Raw genomic sequence first — 21,796 nt, 5'->3', positions numbered from 1 at the left:
GGGGGATTTGTTGGTTTTTTTCCCGATTTGGCAACTTTGGGGCTCGGCGCGGGGGCGGGCGGGCGGCGGGACCTGCGCGGCGCCTCCTCCCCCCTCCCCTCGGGAAAGGGGCGTGGTCAGGGATGGCCCCGCCCCTCCGCGGCGCCCAGGCGGCGGCGCCATTGGCTGCGCGGGCGGTGACGTCAGCGCACTGCGGCGGCTCCGCGCGGCCCCGGTGGCGTCGCCTTAAAGGGGCCGCGCTCGCGGCGGCCGCGGCACCGGCCCCGCCACCGACTCGGACACCGGCTCGGGCTCCGGCACCGGCACCGGCGGCGCTCCCGGCACGGCCCCGCCCGGTAAGGACGCGTCCGGCGGCCGCCGCAGGGAGGTGTCGGTCCCGGGGGTGCGGAGCCGCCGGGACCCCGCGGGGAGCGGGGCGGGTGGTGCCGGTACCGGAGGTTCTGATCCGCCGCGGCTGCAGCCGGTATCGGGGATGCTGATCCCGTAGGACCCTGCCGGGAGCGATGGTTCCGGGAGGATGGTGCCGGTACCGGAGGGTCTCCGGACCCCGCTGATACCGGCGGGGACGCTGCCGGTACCGGGGACGCCGATCCCGGAGGGTCCCGCAGGTGCCGGGGCGGATGCTGCCGGTACCGGGGGGTCCCCACCGGGAGGGACCCCTGGAGGTGCCGGAACGCTCCGGGCATGAGTCAGCCCCGCTGCGGCCCCGGCGGGACCCGCCACGGGCTGTGCCGGGACCGGCTGCGGAGCCGTCCCGGTGCCGCCGCTCTGGATCCAGCTCTGGATGCGGGACCCGCGTCTGGGTCCCCCAAACCGCGTCTGGGTCCCCCAAACCGCGTCTGGGTCCCCCAAACCGCCCCCGCCCGGTTCCTGTCCCGACACTCGGGCTGGGCATTCCTGGGGGCCGGGGACGCTTTGCTTTGCTTTGCCTGGTGAGGGAGCCCCTTTTTTGGGGCAAGTGGACGGACAGACTCCATTCCCTGCTGGATTTGCTGGGATCCCGCTGGGATTTCAGCTCTCGCTGCCCCACACGGGTCCATCCCACCCCCCAGTGATGTGTCCGTGGGCACCCCCAGCTCCTGCCCGGGTTTAACGGGGTGGTTCAGGGCTGGGACACTTCCGAGGTATTTTTTCCCATCCCTCCCCTCCTGTGGGAGCAGGATCAGGGTTGGAGGAGGGAACTCCAGACCCCACAGCTCGGCCCCTCCTCAGCTGGGCTGGTTCAGCTCTGCATTACCGAGCCATTCCTGCACTGGGATCTCCCACTGCTGTATCCCAAGGGGAAAACAGCACTCGATGTGGATTTTGTTGGATGTGCTTTGCCCCAGAGCCCTCAGAGGTCGGCAGTAGGAAATCCCATCCAGGACCTTTGTTCCCTAAATAACGCTGGCTCGGATTTTAATGTGCATTTTGACACAATTAATCTCGGGTTTGGGGCCGCCTGGGAGCAGAAGCAGGTCCTGCAGCAGCATCCCAGGGATTCTCCAGTCCCCGGGGGGCAGATGGGGCTGGAATTGTCCCAGCTGACTTCAGGGATTGTCATTTTCCTCAGAAATTCCACAGAAAACAGCCCAGTGACCTCTCTCCCCCCCTGAGCAGGGGGAGCTCAGGGACACGGGGACAGGGAGACTCAGACAGCAACAGGTTTTGTTTTCCAGCACTTTGGAGCAGCTGGATTTGTCCCAAGTGTCCAGGGAGGTGGGAAGAGCTGCAGGGAGCTGCTGAGGGGAATAATGTGAGATCCAGGTGGATGGTGCTGCTCCCAACCTTCCCCAGCCATTCCAGGGCTCTTTCCCTGGGCACCACAAAGCCTCCTTAAGGCTTAGCCCCAAATTATTTTGTCACTGCTGGCAGCTCTTTAGAACACAGGGGCTAAAATTACAATTCCTCTTTCAGGTTTAATCCCTTTTTTTTTTTTTTCCCTCTCTGTCTTGGTTTGGACCTGAAAACCACAGTGGCTGCTCCCACTGCCAGCCTGGCTCTGGCATTACTGGGCTTCAAACCATGAAGTTTTGATTCCTGCAAAGAAACAACCAGGGTTTGGTCCAAGGTGCCACCAAAAAAAAAAAAAAAAAGTGGCTTTTACAAGATTCCAAGCCAAGGTTTCGTTTTTGGGCACCAGCACCGAGGTGCAGCCGTGGTTTATTATTTCAGCAGAGTCATGAATCGTGTTTGTGCCCAAAATAGTTGGATGCTGGGCTTCAATCCAGCCAAATCCCCCACAAATCACCTTCAGCTGCAAAACTCTTCCGTTGTCGTGCCGATGACAAATCGCTGGGATCCTCCCTGCCCCGGCTCAGCCGAGCTCCCGGTGCCCGGTTAAAACAACCCGCTGGGTCATCCCCGAATTTGCAGCCGGGGTTTGGCCGATTTTTGGAGGTTTCCCACCGCTTCGGACCACAAGAGGTCGGCAGAATTCCGGGGCTGGGAGGGACGGGAGCCGGGCTCTGCCTTGGCGCGTCCCGCCGAGGAACACCCGAGCTAATTAATTACGCGGCAGAAAATCAGGGTAATTGGGGAGCAGGGCACGCGCTGCCGGGGGGCTCCGGCTGCTCCGCCGGCGCCTTCACGTGCGCCCGGCGGGAATTAAGAGGGATCAGAGGCATTAAACCCGCTCCGGCTGCTCTCCCCTAATTCCCCCCCCGGTACAAAAGGTCCCGGGCTCGGGGGTCGCGGCGGGACACGAGCCCGGCCGTGCCCAGCGGGGCCTGAAGGTGGCGGCCGGCGGAGCCCGAATTGTTCACCGGGCTCCTGTTTTCTGTGCTTTGCAGCCCCCGCCGGCGCCCCGGGATGGTCCCACCATGAGAAGGTGCTGCCAGGGCGTGGGGCTGCCATGCCTGTTTAAGGTCAGTGCCGCTGTCACCTGCCCGCTCCCTCCTTGGCTCGGGGAGAGCAGGAACTGGGTCCCCACCCTGCAAACCCCCACCCCGGAGAGCCAAGGGGAGGGGGGGACTGGGGAGGCCGGGCTGGGGGGCACCAGCTCTGCCCCGGGTGGGCAGAGGGGGTTAATTTTGGGTTTAGAGCAGGGCAGGAGGCAGCTCTGAGTTCATGGAATAGCCTGAGTTGGGAGGGACACACCAGGACCATCCAGCCCAACCCCTGGCCCTGCACAGACACCCCAACAATCCCCCCCTGTCCCTCAGAGCGTTTTCCAAACCCTCCTGGAGCTCTGGCAGCCTTGGGGCCGTGCCCACTGCCCTGGGGAGCCTGGGCAGTGCCAACCACCCTCTGGGGGAAGAGCCTTTCCCAAAATCCAGCCTAACCCTCCCCTGGCACAGCTCCAGCCATTCCCTGGGTGCTGTCCCTGCTCTTCTGGGGTGGCTGCAGAGCCCAATCTGGGAGGGGAACTACGAGGGGTGATGGAGCAAAACCCAACCTGCAGGATGTTGGGAAGAGCCAGACCCCTCCTGGCCATCTGCAGGGACACAAGTCCCTGTGCCAGGGGTGGGACAGGAGCAGGTTGGGGAGTGACCCCCCAGCCCAGGGCCCTCCCTGCATGGGGCCAAGCTGTGCTGGGTCAGGGGCTGGGCTCGACCACCTCAGAGACCTTTTCCAGCCCTGATAATTCCCTGATCCAGCGACACACCCCGAGGTGTCCTGGGTTAGAGGTGTCCTGGGTTAATGGGCAGCGCTCTCAGAGACTTTTTCCAGCCCTATTAACTCCCTGATCTAATGAGACCCCCCCGGGGGGGCCAGGGTGCGACACAGTGACCTCCTTGAGGGCAGGAACAGCGGGATTGGCAGGAACAGCGGGATTAGTGGTGACAGAATGATCCCTTCAGGGGCAGGATAACCCCCTCAGGGATGTCAGAGGGGGTGTCAGCGGGGATTAACCCCCGAGGTGGCCCAGGGGAGGCGGCCCAGGGGAGGTGGCCCAGGGGAGGTGGCCCAGGGGAGGTGGTTCAGGGGTGTTGGTTCAGGGGAGGTGGCCCAGGGGAGGTGGTTCAGGGGAGGTGGCCCAGGGGAGGTGGCCCAGGGGAGGTGGCCCAGGGGTGCCGGCCCAGGGGTGCCGCACGGTTGCCCGGTGCCGTGCTCGGCGCTGCCGCTGCCACACCCCGGGCGTTGTGCTCGTTGTGCTCGTTGCAGGGCGTGGGCATGGCCACCCCCCGGCCCCCCCGGTTCCTGCTGGTGTTCGACTTCGACGAGACCATCGTGGCCGAGAACAGCGACGACTCGGTGCTGCGCCTGGCGCCGGGGCAGGCGCTGCCGGAGCCGCTGCGGCAGAGCCAGCGCCAGGGCTCCTACAACGAGTACATGCGGCGCGTCCTCGCCTTCCTGGGCGACCAGGGCGTGCGCCCCGCGGACTTCAAGGCCCTCTACGAGAACATCCCGCTGAGCCCGGGCATGCCGGAGCTCTTCCAGTTCCTCTCCAAGAACCACGAGCTCTTCGAGCTCATCCTCATCTCCGACGCCAACATGTTCGGCATCGAGGCCAAGCTGAGGGCGGCCGGCGTCCACTCGCTCTTCAGGAAGATCTTCAGCAACCCGTCCAGCTTCGACAAGAGGGGCTACCTCACCCTGGGGCCCTACCACAGCCACAAGTGCCTTGACTGCCCGGCCAACATGTGCAAGAGGAAGATCCTGACGGAATACCTGGCGGAGAGGGCGCAGGAGGAGGTGGAGTTCGAGCGGGTCTTCTACGTGGGAGACGGCGCCAACGATTTCTGCCCTTCCGTGGCTTTGACTTCGGCGGACGTGGCTTTCCCACGGAAGGGCTTCCCCATGCACAGGCTGACCCAGGAGATGGAGCAGAAGCAGCCCGGGGCCTTCCAGGCCACCGTTGTCCCGTGGGAATCGGCCGCGGAGGTCGCCCGGTACCTCCAGGAGCTCCTCAAGAGGAAATGCTGAGGGAGGCTCCGGAGTGTCCCGCAAGCGGCCGGGAAAAAGAGAAGCCTGGGGTGGTCACGCCCTGTGCCCCTGCCTGTCCCCGCTCCCGGGGGGTTTTCCTGCCTTCCCGAGCTCCCTCCCCGGTGAATAAAGCACTTTCTCCAGGCCCCTGTCCCGCCCCTGCCATGGTGAGATGGAGCCGTCCCTGCAGCTCGGACTCCTGGGCCCCCCGGGGGCCTTTGCCAACGTTGTTGGGGATTGGTTTGGGTCGTGTTGGTTTTTTTTCTTTTCCCTTTTGGCTTCACGAGGGAATTCCTGAAAATCCAGAAGCCAGTTCCCTGCGGGCTGGGAACATCCTTCCTCCTGCCATCCTCCCCCTCCCGGCCACACGAGGAGCTGCCTGCTCCTGCTCGAGGGCTCCTTCCCTCTTTGTGAGCCCGCCGGGAATGTAATCCAGGAAATCCATGCTCCCTGGCTCCTCCACATCCCACCCAGGCAGGGCAGCTCCAGGCCCAGCTGCTGAGCCTCGGGATGGGGTTAATTGTCCCTCGGGACTTTATTCTCTGAGAAAAACATGACGTGAGGACCAGGAAAGCTTTTGGAGAGGTGGCAGCTTGGAACGAACCTCCCCAGCCCGGCCCCGCTCCCTGCCCAGGGAGGAGGAGCTGTCCTTGCCTTCCACCTCCATCCTCTGCTCCTGCTCCCGGGGTGGAGTGTCCCTGTGTCCCTGACAGGTTCCTCCTTGCCCTGAGCCATTTCCAGTCGTGTCCCTGTGCTTGCTGGATCGTGTGACTCCCCTCTTCCCCCAGGGAGGGGCCAGTTCCCCTCCTGACCTGGTGGAGAGGTGCCCAACCTCCCCAGGGGAGGTTTCGTGGTGCTGTGGCACTTCTGGCACCGGGTCCCCAGAGGCCAAACCCCCCCCTTTCCTGTGTCCCCCCCCCACTGCAGTATTAATTACCCCTTCTAATTGCACTCTGCAGGGGGGACCTCCAGGATCCGCTGCTCTCCGGTGTTGGCTTCTCCTGGATTTATCCACAGCCTTACCGGCCCCCGAGGGTGGCTCGTGACTCCTCCAAACCCTGGGATCCCTGACAGCAAACCCCAGCAGTAAGGAAATAACCAAAGCAGCCCTGAGTTGTTCCTCCTCTTATTTCACCCCCTCCTCTTTGTTCTTCCTGCTCCGGACCCCGTTCGACTGTGTGGAACTCAAAGCCATGGAATTAAAGCTACGTGTATATGTACAGAGACAGAGCTCTATATTGCAGACACAAAGTTGGTTGTGTCCAGGACATAAACCTGGGTGTGAAACAGCTCTGAGTTGCACCGAAATGTTGTTTCTCTTCCTTGGGCTGGTGGAAGTCAGGGAATGGGAATACCAGCAGGGAATCCCTCTGGATTGGGGTCTGGATTGGGGTCTGGGTGGGGGTCTGGGTCCTGTGGCTCAAGCCAAAGGGGCAGCAGGCAGGTTTCCTGGAGCCGCTCTCCTCCTCATCCTTGGGGGTGCTCAGCCCAGTCTCCCATTCCTGGGATCTGATCCTGTGCTGGCCTCGCTCTTCCCAGGGGTCAGGAGCAGCTCCGGGATCAGCCCCGGGACCTGCTGTGCTTCCAGGTGGGACAGCTCAGTGTCCCGGTGCCAAACATTCCCAAGGGATGGGGGAGAGGGGCTGCAGCCCTGCCAGGGCTCAGCAGTGCCAGCGGTGCCACCCTCTGCTCCCCGAGCCCCTTCCCAGCCGGGCAAAGCCGGAATTCCAGGGAGAAGCAGGGCGGGATGGGGCCGGGCCGGGGAGGGGGTGCAGGGGGCTGGGGTGCAGGGGTGCAGGGGCTGCCTGGCCGGGGGCTCAGCAGGGTCAGGGGAGGGGGTGCAGGGGCTGCCTGGCCGGGGGCTCAGCAGGGCTCCACGTAATTCCCGGGGAAGAATCCCTGCTCCTGCCCCAGCACACCCTCGCACCAGCCGTCAGAGTAGCGGCGCCTGACGAAGAGGAGGGCGCCCGGCTGGAGGGACAGCTCGTTGTCCTTCTGCCGAGTGTAGGGATACAGGGCCACCACTGCGGGGAGAGAGGGCACCTGGAGCCTGGCAAGGGCACCACGGGGACAGGGCACGGCTGGGAAGGGCAGGATGGGGGATACAAGGGATAGGGCACGGCTGGGAAGGGTGGGATGGGGGATATGAGGGATAGGGCACAGCTGGGAAGGGTGGGATTGGGAAGGGCAGGATGGGGGATATGAGGGACAGGGCATGGCTGGGAAGGGCAGGATGGGGGATATGAGGGACAGGGCATGGCTGGGAAGGGCAGGATGGGGGATACGAGGGACAGGGCAGGATTGGGAAGGGCAGGATGGGGGATATGAGGGACAGGGCATGGCTGGGAAGGGCAGGATGGGGGATATGAGGGATAGGGCAGGATTGGGAAGGGCAGGATGGGGGATATGAGGGACAGGGCACAGCTGGGAAGGGCAGGATGGGGGATATGAGGGATAGGGCAGGATTGGGAAGGGCAGGATGGGGGATATGAGGGACAGGGCACGGCTGGGAAGGGTGGGATGGGGGATGTGAACAGCCAGGGCATCACGGGTGGGGCAGGGCTGTGCCCTCAGGGCTGTGCCCGTGGAAGAGGAATCAGCCCCAGTCGATCCAGGGGATCTGGGGGCCCACAGTACCTTTCTCCAGGTAGTTCTCTGGGACCCAGGAAGGCTCCTCTGAGGGGGGGGGTGGCAGTGGTGGGGCCAAGTCCTCCAAGTCGGGCAGAGCCGATGGGGGGGGCAGCGGCTCCAGGTCCTCAGGGGCTGCAAAACCCCCCAGAGGGACAAGGGGTGAAGGGCTCGGGGGGGGCAGGGGTCACATGCAGCCCCCCTGAGCCCCCTGAGCCCCGAGCACTCACCTGGGGGCGGCAGGTCCGGGGGGGGCACGGCCGAGTCCTCGGGGGGGGGCGGCGGGAGCGGAGCCCCGGGGAGAGGGGGCGGCGGGGGGATGGCAGCGCCAGGGAGGGGGGGGTGGTCCCGGGGGGGGTGGTCCCGGAGCGGGTGGTCCCGGCAGGGAGGGCAGTGGTGGCGGGGCCGGGATTCCTTCAGCAGGAGCTGCCGGGGTCCCGCTGGAGCTGGGGATGGAGGAACAGCGGGGGGAGGGTGGGGAGCCGGCTCTGCCCCCACTCTGGGCACCAACATTTCACCCCAGGCCAGGGCAAGGCGCCCCTGGCTGTGGGTGCCAACCCTTTCCCCACCCACCCCGTGCCTCAGTTTCCCCAGCAGGGACCCTCTCCAGGAGAGGGTATTTTCGCCCTAGAGACAAAGCCCTGCCAGGGGAGCGAATCTCCCAAGCCCCCGATTTCACCTCGAGGCAGAGCCTCCCCCAGCAGCAGCAGGACAAGGGGCTGCCCCGGGGCTCTCCCGAGCTCCCAGCCCTTCCCAGACACTCCGGTACCTGACGGAGGCCAGCGAGGAGCTGGAGGAGGCCGCCGAGAGCTTCCCCTCGGGCACCACGGGCGGCTGGACGGGCTCGGGCACGCGGGCGCTCCTCCTGCGGGCACAGCGTGGGCTGGCACAGCGTGGGCTGGCACAGCGTGGGCTGGCACAGCGTGGGCTGGCACAGCGTGGGCTGGCACAGCGTGGGCTGGCACAGCGTCCGGCTGGCACAGCGTGGGCTGGCACAGCGCCCGGCCGGCAGCTCGGCACGGGGTCCTGGCCGTGCCACACCGCTCAGGGGACACAGGCAGGCCGAGCCCACCCCCCAGTCCCACACCCATCCTCACCCCAGGGTGCCCACGGCCTGCGCCGAGGACTTGGTGCCCTTCCTTGCCAGGGTGCCGGTGCGGGAGAGCTGCGTGCTGAGGTCCTGTGGGGACACGAGGAGATGTGACAGGGGATGGCAGCCCCCCCCTAGGTCCCTGCTGGCCCCCCAGGTCCCTGCTGGCCCCCCCAGGTCCCTGCTGGCCCCCCTAAGCCCCTGCTGGACCCCCAGGTCCCTGCTGGCCCCCCCAGGTCCCTGCTGGTCCCCCGAGCCCCTGCTGGCCCCCCAGGTCCCTGCTGGCCCCCCCAGGTCCCTGCTGGTCCCCCGAGCCCCTGCTGGCCCCCCCAGGTCCCTGCTGGCCCCCCGTGGGAGCGGCCCCGCGGAAGGAGCCGGCGCTGCGGGGGCGGCCCCGCGGCACCAGCCACCGTGGGAACGGCGGGCCCGGTGTCACCACTTCCCTTCGTGCCTCAGAGGCCTCTGAACACCCTCCCGTGGGCGCCTTCCGGGGCTGGGGAAGGGTCCGTGGGGGTTGGAGGGCTCCAAACCCCCTCCTGGGTTGGGAAAGGACTGTCCCCAGGTGGGCTTTGCTGAGCACTGTGTGCCCCAGGGTCCCTCTGTGTGTCCCTCTGTGTGCCCCAGGGTCCCTCTGTGTGTCCCTCTGTGTGCCCCAGGGTCCCTCTGTGTGCCCCAGTGTGTCCCTCTGTGTGCCCCAGTGTGTCCCTCTGTGTGCCCTAGGGTCCTTTGTGCATGGCCTGTGTCCCCTCCCCAGGCTGGGAGCACCGAGTCCCAGCAGGATGAGTCCCCAGGGGGGCTGCAGGGCATGGCCAGACCCCAGTTCTTCCCCAAGGAGGGCTCTGAGCCCACCCTTGCCCCCATCAGTGCAGCACTGGGGACATCAGGGCCCCCCACCCAAGTCCTCCCCCCAGCCCTGTGGGCCCCCCGTGCCCCCCTCCTGCCCCAGCTGACCTTTATGCCGTGGCCGATGTCGTCCAGGACGCTGAAGTTGAGGGGTTTCCTGTAGTAGGGCTCCAGGCTGGGGGGGCTGGGGGGGGCCACGATCTTCTGGTAGGGCGGGAACCTCTTGGTGACGGTCAGCGAGCCGATCTCCCGGCGGGACACCTTCTCCTTGTGGATGTCCACCCTCTGCGGGGGTGACACCGTGCCCACCGTCCATCCCGGCCTCTCCCACCCCCCGCTGCCCCCTCCGAGTCCCAGCACCCTTCCCACCCCGTGTCCCTGCCTGGGAGGGAGGGGATGCCTCAGAGGGCCAGGACTGAGCCCGAGCCCTGCAGGGCCAGCGGGGCTTCAACCCCCGGGAGCTGCCTGGACCCCCCTTCCCAGAGCCCACCCCAGAGCCCTCGGGGGGGACGGTCCCACCTGGGCCACGCAGGTGACATCGGCCTCCACCTGGCGCAGCTGGGCCGCCTGCAGGTCCAGCAGCCTCAGGAAGGCGGTGGCCAGGCTGCTGACCTGGTAGGTGACACTGGCCAGGGACTGGGTGCTCAGGGCCATCGTCTCCTCCAGCGCCTTCCGCTTGTCGCTGGCCTGGAAGGGGGGAAACCAGCCTGGAGGGGGGGAAACCAGCCTGGAGGGGGGGAAACCAGCCTGGAGGGGGGGAAACCAGCCTGGAGGGGGGAAACCAGCCTGGAGCCCACCCCACATGGCACTGCCACCCTCCACGCTGGAGTCACACGTTGGCAGAGGTGCCTCTTCTGCTTTCCAAATGCATCAAACTTCCTCCGGCTCCACCGGCCGGACACAGGGACACGCGGCAGGGGGGTGGATCCCGGCACTGGGGATCCGCCGGGAATCCTCCCCGGGATGTTTTTGGCAGGTGCTGGAGCCGAGTGCCCGGCTCAGCCTCCTGCCACCCCTGGGGACAGCTGGCCATGCCACCAGGAGGCCACACGTGGGACACCTGGCCGGGCCCCAGCTGTGCCAGGACGGTCTCTCAGTTCTCTAAACAGTTCCTCACATTTCCCCTTCAGTTCTGCTCCGGCGGCTCCAGCCCCCTGGGAGCAGCCTCGGGGTCTGGCTCCAGCCAGCAAGGCCACAGCCAGGTTTGGCAAAGATCCCTCCAGCAGAGACCCCTCCCTCCCGCAGCAAAGAGGACCAGAAGAAGCCTTTTTATCCCTATTTCATCCCAAAAGCTCCTGTCCCCTTCCCTCAGGGAGGGCCGGGCAGGGAGGACGAGGAGGAGGAGGAGGAGGAGGATGGCAGCAGAGCTTCAGCTTCACTCTTTCTCTGCAGGCACCCAGCTCTGCCCTCCAGGAGACACCTCGGACACCCTGGGGACAGCCTGGTGTCCCTGGTCCTCTCCCAGAGGCACCAAACCCCTGGGGAACTCTCCCTTCATCCCAAACCCACCGCGGGAGCAGCTGTGGAGCAAGAGGGGAAACTGAGGCAGGGGGAAAAGGAGCCCGAGGCAGGAGATGCTCGGGTGGAAGCCTGAACTGGTGAGTGGAGGCTCCCGAGTGGAGGGTCCCGGCTCTGAGGGCACAGCCCTCACCACCACCCTCCACCCCCCCTCCAGGACCCCCATCCCACCGCCCCGGGGCTCCCGGTGGTCGCAGCATCCCCGGCATCCCCCCGTGCCCCACCTGCAGGTAGTTGCTCTCGCAGTACTCGGCCACCCTGTGCAGGTTGCCGTGCTGCTCCCGCAGGCCCTGCCGGCCCGCGGGGATGTCCCGCTGCCGCAGCCGCTCCAGCTCCGACATCGCTGCCGGGCTGCGCTCGCACTTCCTCCGCCGCCGCTTTTGGGAGCCGCCGGCGGTGCTGACGCAGGGCCCGCGGGCGCCGCCGTGTCCCCGTCCCCCCGAGGGACACCCCGTCGGGGGGGGAGGAAGCCGGCGTGGCTCCGGCCCCACGAGGGACGCGTCTGGGGGCTGCCCTGCCCGGGGCAGGGGTGGGAGTGGGGAAGGATGTGAGTCACGGGGGGAACCTGCAGGGTGGGGGGAGTGACCCAAAATGATCCCCAAAATGATCCCCAAAATGATCCCAACCCCCATCTCTGCCACCTGTGCCCGCCGTCCTCGAGCCACTGCTGCCCTCCTGGCTGGGGCTGAGCCAGGCACAAGCACATCCAGGGATCCAAGGCACATCAGGAACATTTCCTTCCCTTCGCCTTTACGGGCCAGGCGTGGGGTCCAGCCAAGGGCAGCGATTCCACTGCCAGGCCCCCCTCCCTGGAAAAGCCCCTGTGCATCCCACACAGGTCACCCGGGCCTGGCTGTGCTCGGGGCACAGCGGGATGTGCCAAGTGACCCCACGAGGCGCCCGTCCTTTCCCTGCCCGGGACAGCGTGTCCTGCTCAGTGCTCTGCTGAGGACGTTTCACATCCCCATGGGGTGAGGCTGCAGGAAATTCCCACTTCCCCGTGCTTGGAAATCCCCCTCCACCCTCCTCCTCCACCCCACAGGTCCTTCACTGGGGCCTCTCGGGTTCCTCCTCCTCCACCCCACAGGTCCTTCCTTGGGGCCTCTCGGGTTCCTCCTCCTCCTCCTCCACCCGCAGGTGCTTCCTTGGGGCCGCCCGGGCCCATCCTCAGCCCCAGTGACTCTGCACCAGCCAGGCAGGAGAGACACCCCTCGTTAGGGCCTGGCCCTTCCTGAGCCCGCGGCTCCTCCGGCACAAGGACGAGGGAAATGATGGATTTCCTCCGGCACCGGCCCAGCTCTTCACACCCTGAAGGACCAAGAGCCTCCCGAGCCGCTCCCGGCCCCGACGAGGCCCTGATCCCCCTAAGGGTCAGTCCTGCCACCCCAAATCAGGATCTGGACACTCCACAGGCTCAGACACCCATGGCAGCGACTCAAGGACTTCCCGGGTGTCCCAGTCACCCACCCACCCTTCCTGCCCATCCTCACCCTCCCCACAGCCCCGCTGCTTACCCCGGACTTTGAGGCTAATTCCCAACACCTGACCAGCTTATTCTCCTGAGTCCATTATCAGCTTAAGGGCCAAAGACATCTGCTTCCCACTGCCCTCCCAGAGAGCTGGAGGAGTCTTCCAGCTCCGAGCAGGAGAGCAGCATCTCCCCTCGGATGGGGCTCTGAGCGTCTCCACCGCGCCGCGGGGCAGCCCCCCTGCCCCCCCAGGTAAGTGCCTCTGCTGCTCCAGGTGGGTCCCACCCGCTTTGGGAGCCACCTTCCCCGTGGGCTGTGCCCCTCTGGGCTCCTGGTGCAGCTCCCGGGGCCGGCTGTGTCCCGAGGGATGGGTGGGAAGAGGGACACGGGGGGCACTTGCCACGGGAGCGGCTGCACAGCAACGCTCGGGCTCGACACCCTCCGAGCAGGGCCAGGGCACAGCTCAGCTTCAGCTCCTCTGTGTTGACTGAAAAGGTTCTGCCCAGGCTTTAAAACCCAAGTCTGGACACGGAAATAGATCTCACAGTGCAGGTCAGCTCTGGGGGTGTCTCACATAACCCCTGGATGGGCTTTTGTGGGAAAAGGGTTGGGCTTCTCCAACCCACACAACCCCCAAAAACTTGCAGGGGCAGCAAGTGCATAAAAACAGCCAAGTTCAGAGCAATGAAGGAGCCACAACCCAGGTTATAGATCCCTGGGGGAAAGGCACAGGGAGGAAACAAAAAGTGAAATCCATTTAGTTCCTTAGGAAACCCCCAAAGATGATGTTGCCCGGGCACAGGACACCCCTCAGGGAGGTGCAGTTGGCAGACCTGGGCATCCAGGTTCTCCCACAGCCCCGAGGCAGAGGTTCCTCTCCAGGACCATCCAGGCTCACTCTCTCCTCCACCCGGTTTCTTGGGGAAACAGCCTCTGTGGTGGCAAAGAGCTCCTTAAAAACCAGGCTGGATCCTCCTCCCCTGCCCTCAGGCTGCACCTCTCGCTCCACGTGCCTGCTGGGAAGGAGCAAAGGAAAATCTGGGAACAGCAGATGTGGCAGGAAGGGGATTGAGAGGTGGCTCCTGCCTCGGTTTCCTTTTGCAGTGGGACACTGGGGGGGTTGCAATACTGTGGGGACAAAGCAATAATCCCAATAACGAGCCATTTCCCTGCAGTTCCAGGGCAAAATGGCTCAGGACATGACAGAGAAGGAGCTGCTGAAGATGGAGCTGGATCAGCTGAAGAAGGAGGTGAAGAACGAGAGGCAAATGGTGAGTTTCCCACCCAAAATGCTCTGACCTGCTGGTGACTTCCTTTCCTGCTGCAAGGACCACAAGCCCTAAAATTAACCCCCAAACACAGCAGAAGCACCTGCACTCCACCTCTCCCCTCCAGGAGAACATTCCCTCTTAGCCCCACACCCCAGATCCTACCCCACACCTGGCAAGGTGTCCACAACACCCTGGGAGTGCTCCTGGGACACTCTCACATTGTGTGGGATGTCCTTGGCCACAATTCCCTTCTCCTACTGCACCTGGCAAGTGCACCCTGGGGATGCTTTTGGAACACTCACATTTTGTGGGATGTTTGGCCATGGTCCCCTTCTCCCACCTCACAAGGTGTCCATACCACCCTGGGAATCCTTCTGGGGACACCCCGTGCCGGGTGGGACATTCCTGGCCACAGTCCCCTTTTCCCACTGCACGAACGGGTCCGTGGGCGGCTCCGCAGGGAGGATCCCATCCCCTCCCATCCCATCCCATCCCATCCCATCCCCTCCCATCCCATCCCATCCCATCCCATCCCCTCCCATCCCATCCCATCCCATCCCATCCCATCCCCTCCCATCCCATCCCATCCCATCCCCCCCCCATCCCATCCCATCCCATCCCATCCCCTCCCAGACACGGAACATCTCCTTCCCTGGCAGGTCTCCAAGACCGGCAAAGAGCTCAAGGAGTACATCGAGTCCATGGCGGGCGAGGACCCGCTGCTGAAAGGGGTCCCCGAGGACAAGAACCCCTTCAAGGAGAAGGGAGGCTGTACAATAAGCTGACCCCCCCCGGCCCCGCTGGCACCGCCGGGCACGGGGGTGTTCCCGTGTGCCACCCAGGACTGTCAGAAACCTGCTTTCCCCGTAGTCCGCCCTCGGCACCGAGGAGGAGCCCAGAGCCACAGCGTAGTGCAGCTAAAGGACAGCAAGAGGAAAAAAAAGAAGATAAAAAAAGAGACAAAAACCCCCAAAAAAACCCTCCCCCCTCACCCCCCCCGCTGCCGCCGGGGCTGAGGTTCGGCACCGTCCGCGCTCCCACAGCTGAGCTCTGCTCTCCCACGAGCACAACTTCTGCATTTCCAGAGCAAAGGTGGAACCACCGAGCTGGGGCTGCTCTCACACGGTTCCAACCCCCCCGAGCCCGGAGCTGAGCCCCGCTGGCTCCAGAGGAGCCTCCCGGCTGCCTCAGCCCATCCCGCTGCACCGAGGCTTCCAGGGGCCTGGAGCTCTATCCTGTTTATCCCTCAGGATCCCCCAGCCGGTCCCACCCCTCCTCAGCCCCCTTCCATCGAGAGCCGGGGGCTGGGGATCCCTGGGGGATCGGGCACGGGAAGGAGTGAGGTGCCACCTCCACCTCCCAGTCTCGCTTCCTCCTCTGGAAAACCCCCCTGGCAGTTTGTGACCCTGGGGGCTCCGAGCGCTGCCCGGTGTCACCGTGTCACCTCCACCCCCCTCCCGGGTCTCATCCCACCGTGTCCCATCAGCGGCTGGGATTGGCTTGGAGCCGGCAGGACTGCCTGGAGCAAGGCAGGATTGATTCTCCAGCCCTGAGACAGCAATGCCAGGCCTGGACCCTCCTGCTCCCAAATTTTTACAGGACAAATTTCACCCCCTGCTCGACAGGAAAACGCTGGGGCACAGCTGAGCCCTTCGGCGGGGAAGGTTTGTGGGATTTGTTGTTCGGGATTGGTTTGGGGTTGTTTTATTTATTTTTTTTTTAAATCCATTACAGCTACATTTAATCTTTGGGGAAAACTCTCCAAACCTTCCCCAGACCCTCAACCCCAGAACAGAAGCAGCAGCTCTTTCAGTCTCCGAGTCCCTCAGCTCCTGTACCTGCCGGGGTCGTCCCCATCCCGCTCCTGCTTCGTGCTGCCCGTTCCTGCCAGAGGAGCAAACCTCTCCTCTTCCTTGGGAAGGGCTGACGGTGCAGGAGTCACTGCTGCCTGTTTGGGAGGCTGTGGCTCTGCTGGAACGTGGGACCTGCTGCTGGGGCTCCAGGAGAGTGTGGAGATGGACCCGGGACTGGTTCTCTTGCGAGGAAATTCCTCTGGATCCCTCTTGGAGCAGCATCTTCCTGCCTTCCGGGGCTGGGAATGAGGCACAGGGGGTCCCTCAGCACTTCAGCCACCCCAAAAGGGGGGGCCCTGCAGAGAACAGACACAAGGAAGCGGATTTTCCTCAGGCAGGGGGTTCCCCCTCTCCCCTGCAGCCAGAACAGCCCCCCCCGCCCCTCCCCAGCCGAAATCCCACCGAAACCAAGGTGGGTTCCTTCTCCTGCAGGCGCTCAATAAACCCTCCAGCTCGAGCACAGCCTCCGTCTCTTCTTGCAGCACCGAGGAGCAGCAAACACTCCGTACAAAGAGAATTTATGGGCTTTCTTTTCCCTTTAAATCGGGACCCAGATGTTGGGTTGTGGCTGATGAGTCGTGTTTTTTAATGCTCCATCTTCCATGGCTTTTTTTTTTCCCCTTCAGAACCTGGATATTTCCTTCTTCCCTCAGCATTCCACCTCCATCCTCCTCACCTCCCTGATGCAGCGGGGTGGAATCCCGAGTTTTGATGGATTTGATGGTTCTCTTGGAGTTTTTTGGGGGGGTGGCAGAATCCTGTTTTTTGATGGTTTTACTGAGTTTTGGGGGGTCTGGCAGAATCCTGGGTTTTGACAATTTTTATTGAGTTTTTTGGGGTCTGACAGAATCCTGTTTTTTGATGGGTTTACTGAGTTTTTTGGGGTCTGGTAGAATCCTGGGTTTTGACAATTTTTATTGAGTTTTTTTGGGGGATGTAGAATCCTGCTTTTAGATGGCATTGATGGTTTTATTGGGGGGTGTGTGTGAAAGAATCCTGGATTTTATTACGTTTGTTGATTATTTTTTTTTTTTATTGGAGGGGTGGAAAAATCACATTTTTTGATTTTTTTTTTTTTTGCATTTTTTTTTTGAGGTGGCAGAATTCTATTTTTTGGTGGCTTTGTTGGGGTTTTTTGGGGGGGCGGTAGAATTCTGTTTTTTGATGGAGTTTATGGGTTTATTGGGTATTTTTTTTTTTTTTTTGAGAGTTGGAAGAATCCTGTTTTTTTGATGGAGTTGATGGTTTTATTTTTTGGAGGGGGTGGGTAGGGATGGCAGAATCCTGGTTTTTGATGGTTTCCTTGGGGTTTTCTCGGGGGTGGCAGAACCTGTTCATTGATGGAATTAATGCTTCTGTCGGGTTTTTTGGGGGCTGGCAGGACAGCTAAATTTGGGGTGCTGCATCATTAACTTGGGGAGCACCCTTGGGTGCTGCTTCCCCCAACCGCAGCTCCAAGACAATTTCAGTCCATTTAGGTACGAAAATGGCACTTTCCTGTCACGGCCCTGAGGTGGCCGGATCCACCGGGGCCTGAGCTGCCCCTAATCCAGGGCGATAATGGGGCCGCGGCCGGAGGGGATTGACCCGTTAATCGACGCTAAACGGCTGGAAACCTGCGTCAGAGCCGGCTAAGCCGCTGCTGAAGGGATTCGGGACGCTACTGGAGCAGCAGCGGCTTAAAGGACGAGCAGGAGGGGCCTCTCGGCGCCCACGAGCGATCGCGACGCGCCCTGAGGACTCGAACCAGCCACGAGGGCTCGGGGGTGCTGACGGGGGAAGGCGGGGCGAAGCGCGCTCCCTGCCAATAGGAACGCAAGATTTTCAGAGTGACAGCCCGCATAGCCAATCAGCGATAAAAAAGGTGCGACAGCCCCACCCCGTGAGGTCTCGAGCCGTCATGAGAGCTACGGGCGACTGAAGTGGGAGGCGGGGCGAAGGGCGCTCTCAGCCAATAGCAGCACGGGATTGCGAGAGTGACAGCTCGTTCAGCCAGAGATGAAAAAGGAAGAGTGCGACTCCCCCCGTGACGGCTCGAACCCCCCACAAAGGCTCCGAGCCGCTGAGGGGAGGCGGGGTGAGGCGCGCTCTCAGCCAATAAAAACACAGGATTACTAGAGTGACATCCGTATCAGCCAATCAGCGATAGGAAAACAAGAGCGCGCTGAAGGCTCGAAACCACCAAGGGGGCTGCTGGGGGAGAGGAGGGGCGAGGCGCGCTCCCAAACTCGTAATTACTAGAGTGACATCTCTCTTAGCCAATCAGCGACAAGAAACGGAGGGCACGAACTCCCCAGAAGGCTCCTGGCTGCCGAGGTGGGAGGCGGGGCGAAGCGCTCATCAACCAATAGAAACGCGGGGTCTACATGAGTGACAGCCAACGCAGCCAATCAGAGGCGGGAAACTGCGGAGCTCCTGCGCAATGCACTGCGCAAGGAAGCGCCGGGCGCGCAGGAACAAAATGGAGCGCGGCGGAGCCCGTGCGGGAGCTGCGCTCCCGGTGCCGCCCCCGCCGCCCCTCCGGCACCGCTCCCGCCGCGCCAGCGGGAGGGGAGAAAAGAGAAGGAAAGGATCCCCCCCCGAAAAAAAAAAAAAAAAAAACAAAATAAAAAAAATTAAGCGAGGTCCCACCGAGATTTGAACTCGGATCGCTGGATTCAAAGTCCAGAGTGCTAACCATTACACCATGGGACCGCTGGGTGTACCGGGAGGCTCCGCGCGCCCTCTCCATCGCTCCGCCCGGGCCCGGAGGGGTCCCGGACACCCCAAAATCCGGGGGTGTCCCGGGGGTGTCCCGGGGGTGTCCCGGGGGTGTCCCCGAGCCGCCGCCCGCGCCCCTCGGCCCCAGCGCTCGGAGCCCATTTCTGTCTTTATTTCTTCCCACCTCATTTCCTGCTTCGCTCCTCTCTTTTTTTTCCTTATTTTCCCTCCTTGTGTCTCTATTTTCCTCTGTTTCCCCCTTTATTTATTTTCCACTCTATTTTTCCACATATTTATCCATTTTTCCTCTATTTCCCCCTTATTTCTCTTTTCCCCTCTATTTCTCCTCTATTTTCCCTTTCTCTATGCACCCGTTTATTTCTCCTTTTCCCTATTTTCCTCTTATTTCCTACCTTATTTTCCACTCTATTTTCCATTTATTTATCCATTTTTCTCTATTGCCCCTTTATTTCTTTCCCCCTTCTATTTCTTCTCTATTTCCCCCTTTAGTTCACCTTTTCTTCTCTATTTCCCCCTTTAGTTCACCTTTTCCTTCTATTTCCCCTTTATCTATTTTTTTCTGCTTATTTCCCCCTTGGTCTATTTTTCCTCTATTTCCTCTTTATTTCTCTATTTTCCCCTCTATTCGATTTAACTCCCCTACCTCCCCCTTTTTATTCATTTCCCCCTCTATTCCTCCTACTCTCCCCTTTACTTTTTCTCCTCTAGTTCCCCTTTATTTCTCCATTTGTCCTCTATTTCTCCCTTTTCCTGCTCAACCCCTTTATTTCTTTTTCCCCCGCTACTCCCCAGTTTTCTATTTCACCGATTTTTCCTCCCCCATTTGTTTTTTCCCCTTCCCCCCATTTTTTTTCTCTCCAATTTCCCCCCTTATTTTCCTCTATTTCCCCTCTGTATTTCTTTCCCCCCTTTATTCCCTATTCCCCTTTTTAATCAGCTTTCCCTCTATTATCTCCATTATTTCTTTTCCCCTTTATTTTTCCCTCTATTTCCCCACTTTATTTCCCCCTCCAGTTCCCTTTATTTATTCCTTTTTCCTTTATTCCCCCATTTCCTTCCCCTCTATTCACCTCTCTTCCCCTTTTTCCCTATTTTTCCTTTATTCCCTTTATTTCTTTCCCCCTTGATTTATTTTCCCTCCATTTGCCCTTTATTTCCCTGCTTCTCCATCAATTCACCCCTTTATTTCCCCCTCTATCATTTTTTTCTCTATTCCCCTTTCCCTTTTTTCCCCTCTATTACCCTTCCCCCTTTATTTCTCTTTCCCCCTCAATTTTTCCTCAGTTCCACCCTTTGTTTTCCCTTTAATTTCTCCATTTTCCTCTATTCCCCCCCTTTCTTTTTCTCCTTTTTCCTCCCCCCAGGCCCCATAAAACCACACAAACACTTCATTTTTTTTGCTTGTTTCTCTGTCTGTTTTTTCTCTTTATTTTTAAAAAGGAAACAGTGGAAATAAAGCGGTTTGTGGCAAAAAAAAAAAAAAAAAGAAAAAAAAAGAAAAAAAAAGAAATTAAAACCCAAACCCATCCTCGTTGGAAAAGAAACAGAGCCCAGATCTACCCACAGTCCCAACTCCACATCCCTCCTGCCAGGGGAACACGGAAAGAACATGGACTAGAAGAGGCAAGAGGAGAGGGAGGGGGGAAAAGGCAAAATTCGGTGGAAAAGAGGAAAAACAATATCACAGAAAGTACAATTTCATTTTATTTTTTTTTTACCTAAACAGCCTGGAATTGTCTTGGAGAAGCAGCACCTTTGGGTGCACCCACGTGGTGCTGGGTGTCCCCAAGCTGATGATGCAGCACCCCAAATTCAGCTCCATCACCCCCCACGCCCTCCCATCACCCCAAAAAAAAACCCCCTCACCCCCCCAAAAAAAAAATAAAACCCCACTGGAAAAATAAAACCTCGACAAAATGATCAACCACAGTTCCCCCCCCAGCCCAGAGCAGGGAGGGGGGAAAAGCGAGGAGGATGGAGGTGGATTGGAGAGGGAAGAAGGAAATCTCCAAGTTCTAAAGGACAACGACAAAAAAAACCCAAAAAAAATATCATGGAAGATCGAGTATTAAAAAAAAAAATAAAAATACAGATCAGAAAATCAGTCACAACCCAAAAATTTTGGGACTGGTGAGGTCTGGAGCTTTACCAACTAACGGCCACTTTAAAGTGAAAAGAAAGCCCATAAATTCTATTTTTAAAGAACATTTTTCTTTGGAAAAAGAGAGTAATTTTTCTTTTCTTTTTTTTTTTTTTTTTTTTTTTTTTTAGTTTTTTTGTTTTTTTTTTTTTAATTTTCCCCTAAACTACAGCCCGTGGAGTCGCCACTACCTAGAGTTCCCCTATTGGCTAAGAGGTAGATAAACAAAACTGACTTGGTTATACAGAAGGTGGTGGCCCAGGATGGAGCCCGAGGGCATCCCGGGCCCTGGGAACACCCCGGCATTCCCGGCGGGTTTCCCTCCTCTGGAGCCACAGGGAGGGGTCGTGGTTTAAGGCCAGATTCCTCCTGGAGCCCAGGAATTCCATCCCGAGGTGGATCCGGAGGTGCTTCCACCGCCCCGAGCCGGGAGCGGGCGCTCAGCCAGGGGTGGACATTTTAGGGATTCCTTCCTGCCCTGCTTCCAGTCCATCCCAACGATTTCCCGGGATGAGGCACCGAGTGATGGGAGCGCTGGGCCGTGCTCCAGGTCAGCCCTTCCCTGCCCCAGAACAGCGGGAATCTCCTCCCTGCCGGACCCGGTGTCGAGTCACAGAGACCATTTCCCAAACTGCTCCAAAAAAATGCCTCAGCTGTCGCACATCCCGACTGCCAGGGCTCAGGCTAATTCTGTAATTAGTTAATTCTGTAATTCATTCCGGTTTTAAGGAAAATATCCCTTGGGGAGCTGGCTCCTGCTGATCCACAGCACCCAAATCCTGCCCGTGGTTCGTGACCGGAGGGGACGGGATGTGCCGGGGGCCAGGGGAGCATCCCAGTGCCGTGGTCTGCCAGAACATCCCATGGATGGAACCTCCCACCAGAGGAGCATCCCAGTGCCACGGTCTGCCAGAACATCCCATGGATGGAACCTCCCACCAGAGGAGAATCCCAGTGCCACGGTCTACCAGAACATCCCATGGATGGAACCTCCCACCAGAGGAGAATCCCAGTGCCACGGTCTGCCAGAACATCCCATGGATGGAACCTCCCACCAGAGGAGAATCCCAGTGCCATGGTCTGCCAGAACATCCCATGGATGGAACATCCCACCAGCCGAGAATCCCAGTGCCACGGTCTGCCAGAACATCCCATGGATGGAACATCCCATGGATGGAACATCCCACCAGAGGAGAATCCCAGTGCCACGGTCTGCCAGAACATCCCATGGATGGAACATCCCATGGATGGAACATCCCACCAGCCGAGAATCCCAGTGCCACGGTCTGGACGAGCATTCCAGGATGGAATGGCAGAGCTTCCCACCACCACCAGCCCGCGGAACAGCCCGCCAGTCTGGCAGAGGATGGCACAGCATCCCACCATCGTCGTGATCCAATGGAATATCCCACCAC

At 60.8% G+C, this 21,796-nt stretch overlaps 4 protein-coding genes and 1 non-coding gene across 6 annotated transcripts in view; 3 read left to right on the top strand and 2 right to left on the bottom strand.

Annotated features, from left to right (window-relative positions):
* SNF8 (SNF8 subunit of ESCRT-II) overlaps positions 1–21,796 on the top strand; it is a 104,618-nt gene that overhangs the window by 26,570 nt on the left and 56,252 nt on the right. The window lies entirely within an intron of this gene.
* On the top strand, positions 108–6,137 carry PHOSPHO1 (phosphoethanolamine/phosphocholine phosphatase 1). Of its 2 annotated transcripts, XR_010425269.1 has the most exons (4): positions 108–335; positions 2,772–2,846; positions 4,087–5,015; positions 5,808–6,137. XR_010425269.1 is itself a non-coding variant. In XM_064636552.1 (3 exons), the coding sequence occupies exons 1-3, from the start codon at positions 123–125 to the stop codon at positions 4,846–4,848; spliced, it is 1,050 nt and encodes a 349-aa protein (XP_064492622.1). In that variant the 5' UTR covers positions 108–122; the 3' UTR covers positions 4,849–6,137. The 2 variants fall into 2 exon arrangements, 1 of the variants encoding a protein (XP_064492622.1); XM_064636552.1 differs by having other exon boundaries at positions 4,087–6,137.
* On the bottom strand, positions 6,061–11,759 carry ABI3 (ABI family member 3). The gene is given in 9 exon segments (XM_064636554.1): positions 6,061–6,872; positions 7,486–7,611; positions 7,707–7,807; positions 7,809–7,922; positions 8,246–8,341; positions 8,574–8,656; positions 9,518–9,694; positions 9,929–10,096; positions 11,152–11,759. Coding segments are annotated over 9 exon segments (1,536 nt in total). The 5' UTR covers positions 11,662–11,759; the 3' UTR covers positions 6,061–6,711.
* On the top strand, positions 11,802–14,633 carry GNGT2 (G protein subunit gamma transducin 2). Its single transcript, XM_064636581.1, has 3 exons — positions 11,802–12,648; positions 13,572–13,667; positions 14,327–14,633. Exons 2-3 carry the CDS (start codon positions 13,584–13,586, stop codon positions 14,450–14,452), a joined length of 210 nt encoding a protein of 69 aa, XP_064492651.1. The 5' UTR covers positions 11,802–12,648; positions 13,572–13,583; the 3' UTR covers positions 14,453–14,633.
* TRNAQ-UUG (transfer RNA glutamine (anticodon UUG)) lies at positions 18,143–18,214 on the bottom strand. The gene has a single exon. It is a non-coding gene; the product is annotated as a tRNA-Gln (tRNA).

The sequence above is a fragment of the Pseudopipra pipra genome, chromosome 26 (genome assembly GCF_036250125.1).
Source record: "Pseudopipra pipra isolate bDixPip1 chromosome 26, bDixPip1.hap1, whole genome shotgun sequence".
Lineage (NCBI taxonomy): Eukaryota > Metazoa > Chordata > Aves > Passeriformes > Pipridae > Pseudopipra > Pseudopipra pipra.
Note: the sequence above shows the minus strand (reverse complement) of the source record. Positions and strands in the feature narration are given on the sequence as shown.